Consider the following 12,366-nt stretch of genomic DNA (forward strand, 5'->3'; position numbering starts at 1 on the left):
GTAAATTAGTTTGGAAGTCGCCTTATCATTAAACATTTCACAAGCAAGCAGTCAGAGGCACCTAACCCGGAGGCCTCTTTTCTTCTCTGAGCCAAAGCTACCTTGGACTCAAACAAAATGGCACATGGAGGGGGGCTGGATCTCCAGCGCCCATTCCTAGGGAGCCTCCTGGGGAGCAGATATGGAGGGAGAAGCCCTGGGTTATGGCACTGTCGTACTAAAGAAAAGTCTATTTGGGTAATGTAAGCACCAGACTTAAGAGATTAAGCAAACCATGAAAAGAAACTACTAACCACAGCTTCTCCAAAACAGAGCTAAACTCCCTTTAGTTTGAATTGGAAAAGCAGAAGTGATGATCAGGATACAAAAAAAAGAAAAAAAAAAAAAAGAAAAAAAAAAAGAAATGACACAGTATCTGAACACAGGAGAATAATCAAGGGCCACTGTCTCTTCCTGTGTCAGTGGGAGCCTCGCATCTAAGCTGGATTTAGAAGGTTGCTACTTTGGACTGAAAGGTATCCCCAACTCTAGTTTGTAAGCAAGTGGAGCAGAATGCTTCAATTATTTCAAGGTTTAGCGGTAAAGCTCTGCAACTCTTACAACCATTTTAATTGGTGTGAATTTTAAAGTGACTCAATCTGTTGGCTGGAGTATCTAACGGCTTAACCACGGGGTCACGTTGGAAAATTTTTCCAATTGCTTTTGTTTTTCCTACTGAAGATGCATTTGAACGTTCTTGTAGTTTGCAGTTGGCTGGTTCTGATGTTTGGTCCTGAGGAAGCCCAAGTATCCGTAGAGGAAGAATCTGAAACCTCAAGCCACTCGAGTGCTGTCTGGGCAGATGGAGACCCCAACCCGAGGGCCACTGACGGGCTCAGCATGGGCGCAGGGCCGCCCGATGCAACAGGCCACGTATTTGCCGGTTACAAAACATCATAAGCACACACCCCCAGGTGTGCACACACGCTCTGTACACATCTGTCCCTATCAACACCAGCACACACCACCAGGTGTGCACACACGCTCTGTACACGCTCACGTCTGTCCATGCCAACGACAGCATACACCCCGAGGTGTGCACACACGCTCTGTACACATCTGTCCCTGCCAATGCCAGCACACATCCCCAAGGTGTGCACACACATTCCATACGCGCTCACATCTGTCCCTGCCAATGCCGGCATACACCGCCAAGGTGTGCACACACGCTCTGTACACACTCACATCCCTCCCTGCCAATATGAGCACACATTCCCAGGGGTGCACACAGGCTCTGCACATACTCATGTCTGTCCCTGCAGCCTGAGTCAAACAGTCACAGAGAGGCAGAGGAGGAGGAAGAAGGATGCGATGGGCACTAAGGTCCTGGGCCAGTTCCCCTCCCTACCTCGGGAGAGACCCCTCATGTGATCCTGCCATCACTCACCCTTCCGCCTCCATCCTCCATCCTCCCACAGGGATCAGGAGGATGCCCACTGCACAGAGCTGTGATGAGCATGAACAGAAGATGGCAGGAGCTCACGCCAAGGTGCTAAGCACGGGGCCTACGGAGTGCTTCTTTCTGCTGTGGCTGACATCATCAAACAGAGACTGACACAGCTTCTGCAGAGAATGCCACTTGCTAAGAAACTGAAACGTGTGACCTAGGAGCCTGTGAAGGTCTAAGAACAAACCAACAAACCAAACGGTTTTGTTTGTTTTTCAAACACCATAGCCTGTTTTTTCTTTTTTTTCATGCTCTACCTTGGGTATCATTTAGTTTAATTTCAAAGTAAGTCCAATAATTACACAAAATCACAGGACTGAGCATGGAGCATTGTTTCACTTCATGTCCTCCAGCCTTTAGGACACATTAAGGAAAGACATGATTCCAGGATTCCCATTAGAAAGGCTGCCCTGAGGCACCTGCTGGGGCAGCCAAATTGCAGCTGTTGATGCTGCCCCCAAGCTGCTTGGATGAAGCAGAAGATTCCGGAGGTCTCCTTTCTTCTGCCCCTTGTCCAGGAGAGAAGGTGGGGGGAGAAAGGTGAGAGAAGATAGGAAGAAGGAGAGGGGAAGGAGGGAGAGAGGAGGGGAGAGGGAGGGAGAGAGGAGGGGGGAGGGAGGGATAGGGAGAGGGAGGGAGGAGGGGCATGTTCCATCCACCAAGGCAGCTACACTGCAGAGAGAATGGAGGGTGTGTTGCCTCTCAGGACAGCAAGTTCAAGCTGTTTATAATTGTTAGCATAAACAGTGACCAGCTGAGGACAGGGCTGTCATTGGAGTTGACGTTTTATTTTCATAGTTGATATTGGGGACCTGGACCTAAAGCAGCGTGCCTTGCCCTTTTGCCAGATGGGCCTATGCTTCTCTATACTTGAGTCTATTTGACTAAATACCCGATATTGACTAGGAATTATGACGTGTAGGATACCCCTTACCACAGTAACATCAAACTCATATTCTAAATGCAATTTATTCAGGGACTGGCTTCTAACTCTGGGTGGGAATGTTAAGCTCAGTCCAGTTCAATTCAGTAAGCATTTATCAAGAAACTCCTAGACCAAGAGCTGTGTTAGACACTGGGTATGGGGTGATGGGGATACGAAGATGTGGAATTAGAACTCGAGAAGCTCAAATGTTTCCATTTAATTCCCTAATGCAATTACTAAGCTTCAACCTGATGGCTGTAATGTCTAAATTCACTTTTTCTTTATTCCAGTTCTACATAACAAAGCACAAATAATCACAGAGGAATGATTCTGTGTTGGACTATTCAGTGGACAGAGAAGAGCATTCTGACCGGCGTGAGACACTGTCTTCCTTCCCAGGGAGCCCGTGAGGTGGCTGCACAGAGCACAGGCGTGAAGATTCAGGAACACGAGCATCAGGTGATGGGAGGGGCACGGAGGCAGCACCAGAAAGATGCCTGCCGAGGGGCCGCTGCAGCCAGGCCGGCCGGGAAGGTCACGGGAGTGGGCGCAGGCATCTCCCTCCAGCCGCACTTGGTTTTCATGAGGACGCGTGCACGGAAGGGGATGACACCGAAATGCTGTGGCGCTGAGGGGAGGAAGGGAGGGACACAGGGCCGACGGCTGGCCCCCACCCCTTCCGTCCCTGCCCCTATGAGCGCTGCCAAAATCAGCCCCAACGGGGAGAAATGAGGTGGGTGAAAGGTGGACAGACTTGGCTTCCATGGAATTCACAGATTCCAGTCATTAAAAATCCCTTCTGAGTTTTCACCTGGAAAAGTTTGCCAATGTACTTAGGGACAAGAGGCGGAAGATGAAGCCAACACAATTGGGCTCAAACTGCCACCCTTCTCCTTCTCTCTTCATCCACCACCCTCCCTGGGCCCCTGAGTGTGAGAACCAGGAGCTGCACAGCCCAAGGGTGCAGCCCTTGACCAGAGGAGGGAGCCGCACGGCGGGGCCCCCAGCACGTGGATGGCAGGATCTGTGCTATGTCAGTCCCAGGGCCCCAAGCAGAGAAGGCCTGGGGCTCCCAGCTGAAGTTTTGCTGTCTACTCTCTCACCAAAGTCGAGAAGGACTGAGTGGGACCAACGCTGCACCTGGCGGCTCCTCAGTGGCTGCCGATGTGGTCCTCACGCTGCAGGTGAGACCCTCTAGGGAAGCCCAGACAGTGGCGAGAATGACAGCCACGAGTGCTCCAGTTGCCCCAAAACTCCAGCATAGCCTGAGGAAGGCAGCGCCCGCTCAGATCCCCGTGCAGGCTTGTGTGGCACACTGGTGAGGCACACAGCACCAGAACATGGCACTTTAAGTGGCTTTGTGGGGTGTAGGAACACAAAGTGTGGTCTGGAGTGGCTCAGAAGTCACTCCCACCAGCCTGTGGGACCCGGACGGCCCCTTTGGACGTGGCTGGAGTCTCTCCAGGGCGGGCTCCAAAGTCCCAAGGATGAGGTGAGCGTCGGTCTTGCTCTGAGGAAGGCCCCTGACAAGTATCCTGAACATGCAGGTACACAGCTGGCTGACTCATCTGAAGGGACCTGCTGAGCTACGAGCTAGGGACAGCTAGAGAAAACTGCGTGAACCTTTGTGACTACTCACAGGTAGGTAGTACTGCCTGAGACACAAAGGTAAAGAATTAACCTGAAACTGCATATTATAAAACTTATTTTTAAATGATGGCGCTTAATTGAAAAGACTCCCAAAGAATACTGCATTAGAAAGTGACAGAGTGAAACCGTGAGGCTGACCACAGGAGTCCCTGGAAATTTCACCAAATGTTGTGTCAAAACTGGGAAACAGAAGAACTGCACCTGATGAAACATTCCATTAATCACTCGAGTCCTCCCCACATACGAAGCTATGTAAAAAGTGTTCCCAGAAGGTAAAGTGAGCAGGAGGGCTGTGAACACACAAAGAGAGAGCCACTTCGTCCACGGACCACAACAAAAGAAACGCTAATGAGTGCCGACGACACGCTGGAGTCCAGGGCTCTGGGCGCAGCTGGGACGGGGACACTCAGGGTCCCACTGTCCAGATGGGAAACCAGGGTGGAAACACCAGGGAGCCTGTCCCAGGGTGCAGAGCTAGTGAACAGTGGTTCATACTGCGACAATCCCAGCTGCCAGGCTCTGGGGCTCCTCGGGACAGAATCCTGTTGACTTCACTCTGGGGTGCGAGAGGCGGCAGCATCCCCCAAAGGCACCTGGAGAAGTGGTGTTACCTTCCATCCCCTGTCCCCGGCGTTACCCTCCATGCCCCTGTCCCCGGCCTTACCCTCCGTCCCCCTGTCCCTGGTGTTACCCTACTTCCTCTGTCCCCAGTGTTGCTCACCATCCTCCTCACCTCCAGGCCCCTCTCCCTGTCCTCCCTCGTTTTCCTGTTCAGCCAGAGCACATCACATGTCTCTTCCCTTTTCAAGAGGCTCAGCTGCACCCAGAGGCATTCCAGCCTATTCGGGATGGGGCATACACCCTGGGATGGGGCACAGCACAGGGCCGGAAGGGCCTGAGACCCTCTCACTGTCGCCCAGGAAGAATGGGACAGCCCACGGTCATGCTCATTGTCAGGCAGGATGGAAACTTCTGTGTCCGAAATGTTATTTTCACTGGAACTGTTCGGACCATTCGTGAACGAATCAGTTAAATACCAGCAAGTGCCACTCCCACTTATTCTCTGGCTAGTTTTCCACCCACCAGCAACCACACTCCTAGGAATTATCCCTAACGCAGAATCAGCGCCTTGTGCCTTTAGGAAAACCTCTTTCTCTCCAGCTTTGTCCTCCTTCCACAAAAGGTGCCTCTGACTGCCTCACTCGCTGTACCAGGATTTCACTCGGCTATGGAGGAAAATCTGCGTGGGGCTCAGAGGTGGGTCGTCCCTGCATGGGCAGCAGGTCTGTGACATCCTCCGAGGAGCCTGGCCCAGGCCTGCCTGACACGCCAGGACTCTGCCTTCTGGCCCTCGGGCCCCCGAAGCTGCTTTCCCTCCAGGTGTCATGCCCCGGGCAAGAAGGCCGGACAAGGGCCCAGGGCTGCTGTGGGTCAGGAAAGCCTCCTGACACCTCCCACTCCAGGACCCCCCATCAGCATCCCAGCATCTGGACCTGTGTCACCAGCCGCTCCACCGTACAAGAGAATTGGATTTTCAGCTGGGTGTGCTGCTTCCCTAAACAAAGTAGGGTGTTGTTACTCAGGAAAAAGAAAAAATTGGCATCTTCTTGGCAACCCCGCGACATCCAGCCACCGGTTCTCACCATCCCAGAGATGTCCATCCAGGGCAGATAGTGTCTTCAACCAAGCGCCACTGACCCAGAAGTGCAGTAATTAGTACACTTTCACCAGAATCACCCACTCCTTCACCTTTACACCCAAGAAAAACATGTTTGCCAGGCAAATTAGATGTCCAGGAGGTGTAAGGAAACCCCAAGCCTGCTTTAAGCCTCAGACTTTTGAGACCGTTGAGGGCTGTGCGCACAAGAGCAAGGCTGCACCCGAAAGCTCTGCTCCTGCCGGACGTCATGGACAGACCACACGGCTCAGCCACATGGACCCTTCCAGGACTTCACGAGAGGGACTTCCGTGGTACATGCAATGATGTGCACTTCGTTCAGCCTCGAACAGACCACGCCCTCGTTACAGGGTCGGTGGTCCACCTCCTGCCATCAGCCCCCCACCTCACCGAGGGTCTGTGTCTGCATCTGAAAGAACTTTGCTGTTTTACCTGGGTACCAAAATGCGGCATCGCAATGTTTAAAGGTCTTTAAATATCAACACTCCGGGTGCAGTCCTTGTCACTTTAATGCGGTCACTCGATGCAGGCCTCACTCACAACTCTGAGGTAGCTCATACCTTCCCTACCTAACCAAGGAAGAAACGAAGGCATGGAAGGTGCAGCTCCTAAGGAGCAGATTAGGATTCAAACCAGTGAACTTCGTCACATGCTGACCTACCTCTCAGTCTGAGATAACGTTGAAAATTAACCAGGTAGAACAGCGTTCCATAAATCAGCTGAAAATGGTCCTTGTGGATGGGCCTGTGGTTACTCCCTGAAGAACAAGACCATTAGCCCAAAAATCCACCTGTGTCACACTCAAATGTTTACATATACAACTATTTTTAAAATAACCCAATCAAGCATGTTCACAGCCATTTAGAGCCATATAGATTGTCTGCTTCACTGACAATCAACCCAAAGCAGACACAAGCAGGAACCTTTCCATCCCTGGGAGCCTCGCTCTGATCGGTCCGTGAGGACACGGTACAGACCGTGGGGCACAGGCAGACGGCAGGCCAGGAGAAGGGGCTGCATTGCCGGGAGGCAGTGCTTTGAGCTCTAATGGATGGAACACTGCTAACCAGTGAAGGTGGAGAGAGGGCACACGTCTGAGAGCATGTAGAGGCAGCAAAGCACAGCCAGCCTCGGGGAACCAGAAGCCACAGGGACATCAGGTTGGGTGCTGCTGTCTGCCGGCCACTGGCTGGGGGACTGTACTGGGCCTGGAGGGACATCCCTGACACTCCCCACCAGATGCCAGGGGCACCCCCAGCCCCAGGTGAGAACCACAGATCCCATGGTGAATGAGGCCAGCCTGTGGGAAGTGGGGCTGGGACAGCTCTGTACAGCTTAATAGGAAAGTTGGGTTCTATTTTGTGGGGTTTTGGTCACGCCGATGGCTACTCATGGCTGTCCGTCAGGAAGTGATTTGAGGATAGACTAGAGAAGGGGCTGCCAAGACCAGTGGAGCATTCGCTGTCTGGGTCCAAGGAAAAGGAAATAAAGGCTGGCGATGTGACAGTGGGGGGGAGCACAGAGCAAAGGAACTGGTGGAGACACAGGCCTGGCCCCGCACAGGGCTTTGAGCAGCTACCCGGGGGTCGTCCTATTAATTCTCCTCATGGCCCCAAGAGGCGGCTGTGAGGATCCATCTCCTGAGGACAGAACTGCTCCAGAGCCACACAGCGAGGATCCACAGAACCAAGATCCGGGCCAGCTCCAAAGCGGGTGAACTAGACCCCTCAGCCATGGTCCTAAGACAGGGATCGGAGCCCCCTGGACACACAGACACAGGAACTGCAGGAAGGGGAAACGGATGCCCCGGACCAGTGGCGGGACCCAGGGTTTCAGCCCTCCAGGGCCACTGGGACCAGCCACTGCACAGGTGGACACATGATGCTTTAACTCGCGCTGGGGGAAGGAGCCCTCACTCTCAGGGTGGAGACCGCAGCTCGATCGGGCCGGCCTCCCTGCTGGGCACAGCCTGAGCCACACAGGATGCTGAGGTGCCCCAACGTTGGGGTGCTCAGAGCCACTCAGCTGAGATCGTGGTGCTTTCTGTAACCACCCTCGTTTCTTCACGGTATAGATCTGGACTCCATCCTTTGCAATGTGTGAGGTTCTAGGAAGAGGCTGGCCAGCTGGGGAAGTGTCCTGGGCTCTGTCCCAGTGATGACGAACTTGGCTCCCCACAAGGGCGGCCTGTTCACCACAGTGACCCCCGGGGACCACGCCTGCACCCACCTTGCTGAAGATAATTCACTTCTCATCCGTGAAAGAATAAAGCTAGACTAACTCAATTTCACACTCACTTGCAACTTTAACAACTTGTGTTAGGAAATCAAAGACAAGGACTCTGACCACGTCACAAACCCAGGAAGCAAAATCCGAGACTAACGGAATGATGCCACCTTCGCAGTTCCGAGCTTTACTAGTTGTTTTTCTTTTCTGGTCTGTTTTTCTCTTTTGGTTTAAATAATTAAAGACCCTCGTTGACAAGAAAAAAAATTCTCTATGAAACTAAAAAAAGTGGTTCTAATTAAACATTTAAACATTCTTCCATATGCTTTATAAACAGTTGAAATTACAGCTCTACTTAGTGTTAAGTACTTTAACCAAATGAAAGGTTAATTATACAGACTGGCAATTATAAAAAATAAGGCTACATATTCGTGGCATCATGAATAATTAATAAGAACCGTTTGATTTCATTCAGACCAGGGATTCTGTGCTAATAGGCTCTTAGCTGTCTTGAAATAATGGTGAAATTTTAAAATTACTTTTGTACTTAAACACGTCCCCAAAGTGAAGCACAGCGGTTAACATCCATCATGGTGCCCAGCAGAGCGACCCGCCCTACTATGGCCGACACCCTGATTCCTGAGGGCTGCATCCCGGGGCTGTACTCGTGCAGAGAACGTTCAGGAAACAGACCAGGTGGCAGGAGGGGGTCTTGTCCTCAAGGAACCTCATGAGTCTTGCTAGGGGGACAAACAGCGAGAGAATGAAACCGGCAGCCACGGAATCTGGACAGCGATGCCCAGGCCCCGCCATGCATAACCCCTGGCTGGCACCTCCCTGAGACCCGTCTGGCACAGGCAGCGGCAGGGTCCGGCCCTTGGAGCGCAGGGATGGCAGAGCAGGGCCATCAAAGCGGGTGGCATGCCGACAGCGGCTTCTCCGCAAGAGCTCCTGGCTCTCAGGGAGCTGAGGGCTCCTCAATGGGAAATTCTGGCTGAGCTCCAGGGGAAAGCGGGTGGGAGGCCTGTCTCCTCTGCCCCCATCTCCTCTGCCCCAACCCTGGAAGAGGGTCAGATATCAATGCTAACTCTTGTGCTGACTCAATTAAATCAAACAATTCAGAAAACAAACTTGCTTTAAGTATTAATTTCCTAAAAAGAACTAACATGAATTCAAATAATTCACATAATTAAAATGATTTTAATTGTTAATTTAATTAAAACATCTCCGTTTTCACAGCATCATGTACCTTGGTACTTTCTCCTTATTGCATTTCCCATCTTCCAGGGCAGGTTTCCTTCCACCCAGGGCAGCAGCGACTCTGGTGTCTCGGGTATTCCCAGGCTTCCGTCAGCCCCTGGGGGGCTTACAGTTCTGCAGCGGTCTCCATCCTCATTAATCTGCATAAGAACATCCGTCCGCAGGGATGTCCTGTGGCCCCGTGGCCACATCTGACGTGCAGCTAAACGCTGGGCGTGTCGCCTGGTGACAGCAGATGACACAACTGTGGGCAAGGTAGCACCTCTGGGCGCCGACACTCTCGATGAGTTTTTTACAAGACCATTCTTTAATGGGTGAACCCTGACAGGAAACACTAAAGATTGTTTTTAACTATTTTTATATCGAGACAAATCTTTGTCAAACGTTCACTCAATGCTAAATGTCACTTCTCCAGCCAACCCCTTTAAGAATACCTAAAACTTAAGACTGGAATGACGCTTCCAAACACATACTCTACTCATGCATTCCCGGGAGCAGAGAGCAGCTTAATGTTTTCACGCTACACAGGCATGAAGTTTGGCGAAGGCATTGTAATATTTTTACCTGAATATTTTAATAAAATCAAAAGATCATTTTCACTCTAATACTCTACTTAGAATCTAATTTTCCATTAAATAAACAGTCAATGTTCAGTAACCCACATGCTGATAAACTTTTGAAAACTTTAGAAAGTATTAAGTATAATCAAAGATTACTTTTAATTTTCGAGCTGGTAAGAGCCTGTGTCAGGGAACAGAGTTGACATTGAAGAGATAAAAGCACGATGATTTTCTTAAAGAAAAGCGAAATTCGTAAAAGAGACCAGGTGATTATATAAAGAAACACAGAATCCGTTTTCAGAAATGGCAAACATTGACCACAGAACACCAGTGTTGCCCGTGATGAGAGAAACAGTTAAAAGGAAGAATTCACGGTGGCCCAGCATAGATCAGGTGTGGGAGGACAGAGACGTGATGAAATGATCCTCCTTCTAACTTCCCAGAAAGGCACAAATGGCCAGCACTCTAACTGAAGACCACGCAGGCACCAGTGTGAACTCAGACTCCATGGCCAGCACCGTAACTGGAGACCACATGGGCAATGGTGTGAACTCAGACCCCACGGCCCGCACCGTAACTGGAGACCACACGGGCACCAGTGTGAACTTAGACCCGACGGCACCTGCCTGGGCTGCTCCAGCCACCACCAGAACCTGTTCTGCAGCTGAACTGGAAGCTGATTCTGGAAGGAACTGAGGAGCATGAGGACGAGATCCTTCTACCTCAACAGGGATCAATTTTTTAATGATTTCTTTCTTTTAGAAAACTGTTAATAAAATACTTTGTTCTAAAATGACCAGGATTTCAGCAGCCTCTACATTCCTTCATGTCAATCAAAGCTTAGGCACGTGGGTTACTTCACTGTTCGTGACACCCTTTTGAAATAAAACCCGGGGCCGCCTGTGTACCCAAGAGCCTGGGCACTGAACATTCAGACAAAACGTCCAGGGCGAGAATGTTCACATCCCAGCGGTGCGGTAGAGTGGATGGGGGGAGTTCGAGCCACAGGTGGCCACGCCTCCCCTGCCTCCGGCCAGTGCCCACTGCTCACGCACTCCTTCCTCGGCCCATCCTGAGCCACGGGGCCTTCGCGTAACCAAGGCCACTACGGTACCTCCAGGAACAAACTGGTTACAGGTGGACTGCTCTCTATGCAACGTACAAAGATTGTTTTTAAAACTGCTCGTCTCTGGAACTTATCCCAGTAACAGGCTAGATTAAGAAAACTGACTAAAAACAGTAGGAAGAAAAACTCACTCTACCCGTTGAGGCAAGAGAAATGCACACAGCCTCTGAAATAACTGCAGAGGAGTTTTCCTGGGTTAGGTACGCGGTGGGGTGACCCTACCCCATAGCGGGGCGATGGCACATGGTGGGAACCAAGGAACATCTCCGAGTAAATGTAGGAAAATGCACTCAACTCCCAAACAGAGAGAGAAACTGCTTTTTTCCTTAAAAGCTTCTCTCTTTTATTCTCAGAAAGACTCTCTTTGGTGTCTTGACTGCTGAAGGGACAAGCCTGTCATCCCCAGAAAGCAGCCCTGGACAGTCTCCAGATCCTATGGCCCTCAGGCCCACCTTGCCTACTGATGATCCCACATTACGAAACCTAATCATCAGAAGAAGCCTCCCAGTCCGCAGCTCACCAGTGACATTTTATTCAGGGAAATGCTCATAAAAACCTGGGGCTCTGTGTAAACGCTGTCCCCTAGGTACAGAGGCTCCACACAGATGGCACACAGGGAGACAGGCCTCACCCCTTCCTGGTGCCCCAGGTCTCTCCTCACATTTTATTAGCTGAGTTTTGTGGCGGTTTGTTACTTTTAACCTGACTGTCCAAGGCAGCTGCACTAAACTAATTGTCCAGGGCAGATCCACTCATAATGACCATCAGCTCAGAGTTGGAAGTAGCACTGGAGAATTAGGTGGTATCAGGGCACTATGCTTCCCTGCCCTCTTTTCCAGGGATGCCAAGTAAGTTTCTGCCATGGCTGATGATGTCAGCACTACACTAACATTAGTTCAACGGCAGGCCACCAATTAATACTTAACGAACAATGCCCTTAAGAGCAAAACCCCATCTCTGCCAAAAATACAAAAAATTAGCTGGACGTGGTGGTGAGCGCCTATAATCTCAGCTACTGGGGGACTGAGGCAGGAGAATTGTTTGAACCCAGGAGGCAGAGTTTGCAGTGAGCCGAGATTGCACCATTGCACTCCAGCCTGGGCAACAAGAGTGAGACTCCATCTCCAAAAAAAAAAAAAAGAAAAGAAAAGAAAGAAAGAAAGAAAGAAAGAAACGATTCTCATGACCCTGTCAACATCTTCAGTTTTTCCCAAGGATAGTGTAAAATTATCGCACACAACGTAAACCCAATTAGATCAACGTTCTCTCCTCACCAATCCATACCTAAATCCATATTTCAAAATGGTCCCCAATTTTTCACAATTTAAGAAGACTGAGAGGAATAACCATGAACAAGCAAGGTTTACACAGACGTCAGTCTTCCCAACTCTCGCTCAGGAGCTCACCCCAAACTCCTCCTGTGGAATCAGCCCGGATAACAGTTCCTGGTGGCCG

General features: G+C 50.8%; 1 protein-coding gene across 1 annotated transcript in view; it reads right to left on the bottom strand.

Annotated features, from left to right (window-relative positions):
- LOC139363249 (disco-interacting protein 2 homolog C-like) overlaps nt 1-12,366 on the bottom strand; it is a 168,341-nt gene that overhangs the window by 129,711 nt on the left and 26,264 nt on the right. The window contains exon 2 of the mRNA XM_071096137.1: nt 9,215-9,447. Within this exon, the coding sequence (XP_070952238.1) occupies nt 9,215-9,416 (202 nt within the window). The 5' untranslated portion in view covers nt 9,417-9,447. The remainder of the gene's footprint in view (nt 1-9,214; nt 9,448-12,366) is intronic.

The sequence above is a fragment of the Macaca nemestrina genome, chromosome 5 (genome assembly GCF_043159975.1).
Source record: "Macaca nemestrina isolate mMacNem1 chromosome 5, mMacNem.hap1, whole genome shotgun sequence".
Lineage (NCBI taxonomy): Eukaryota > Metazoa > Chordata > Mammalia > Primates > Cercopithecidae > Macaca > Macaca nemestrina.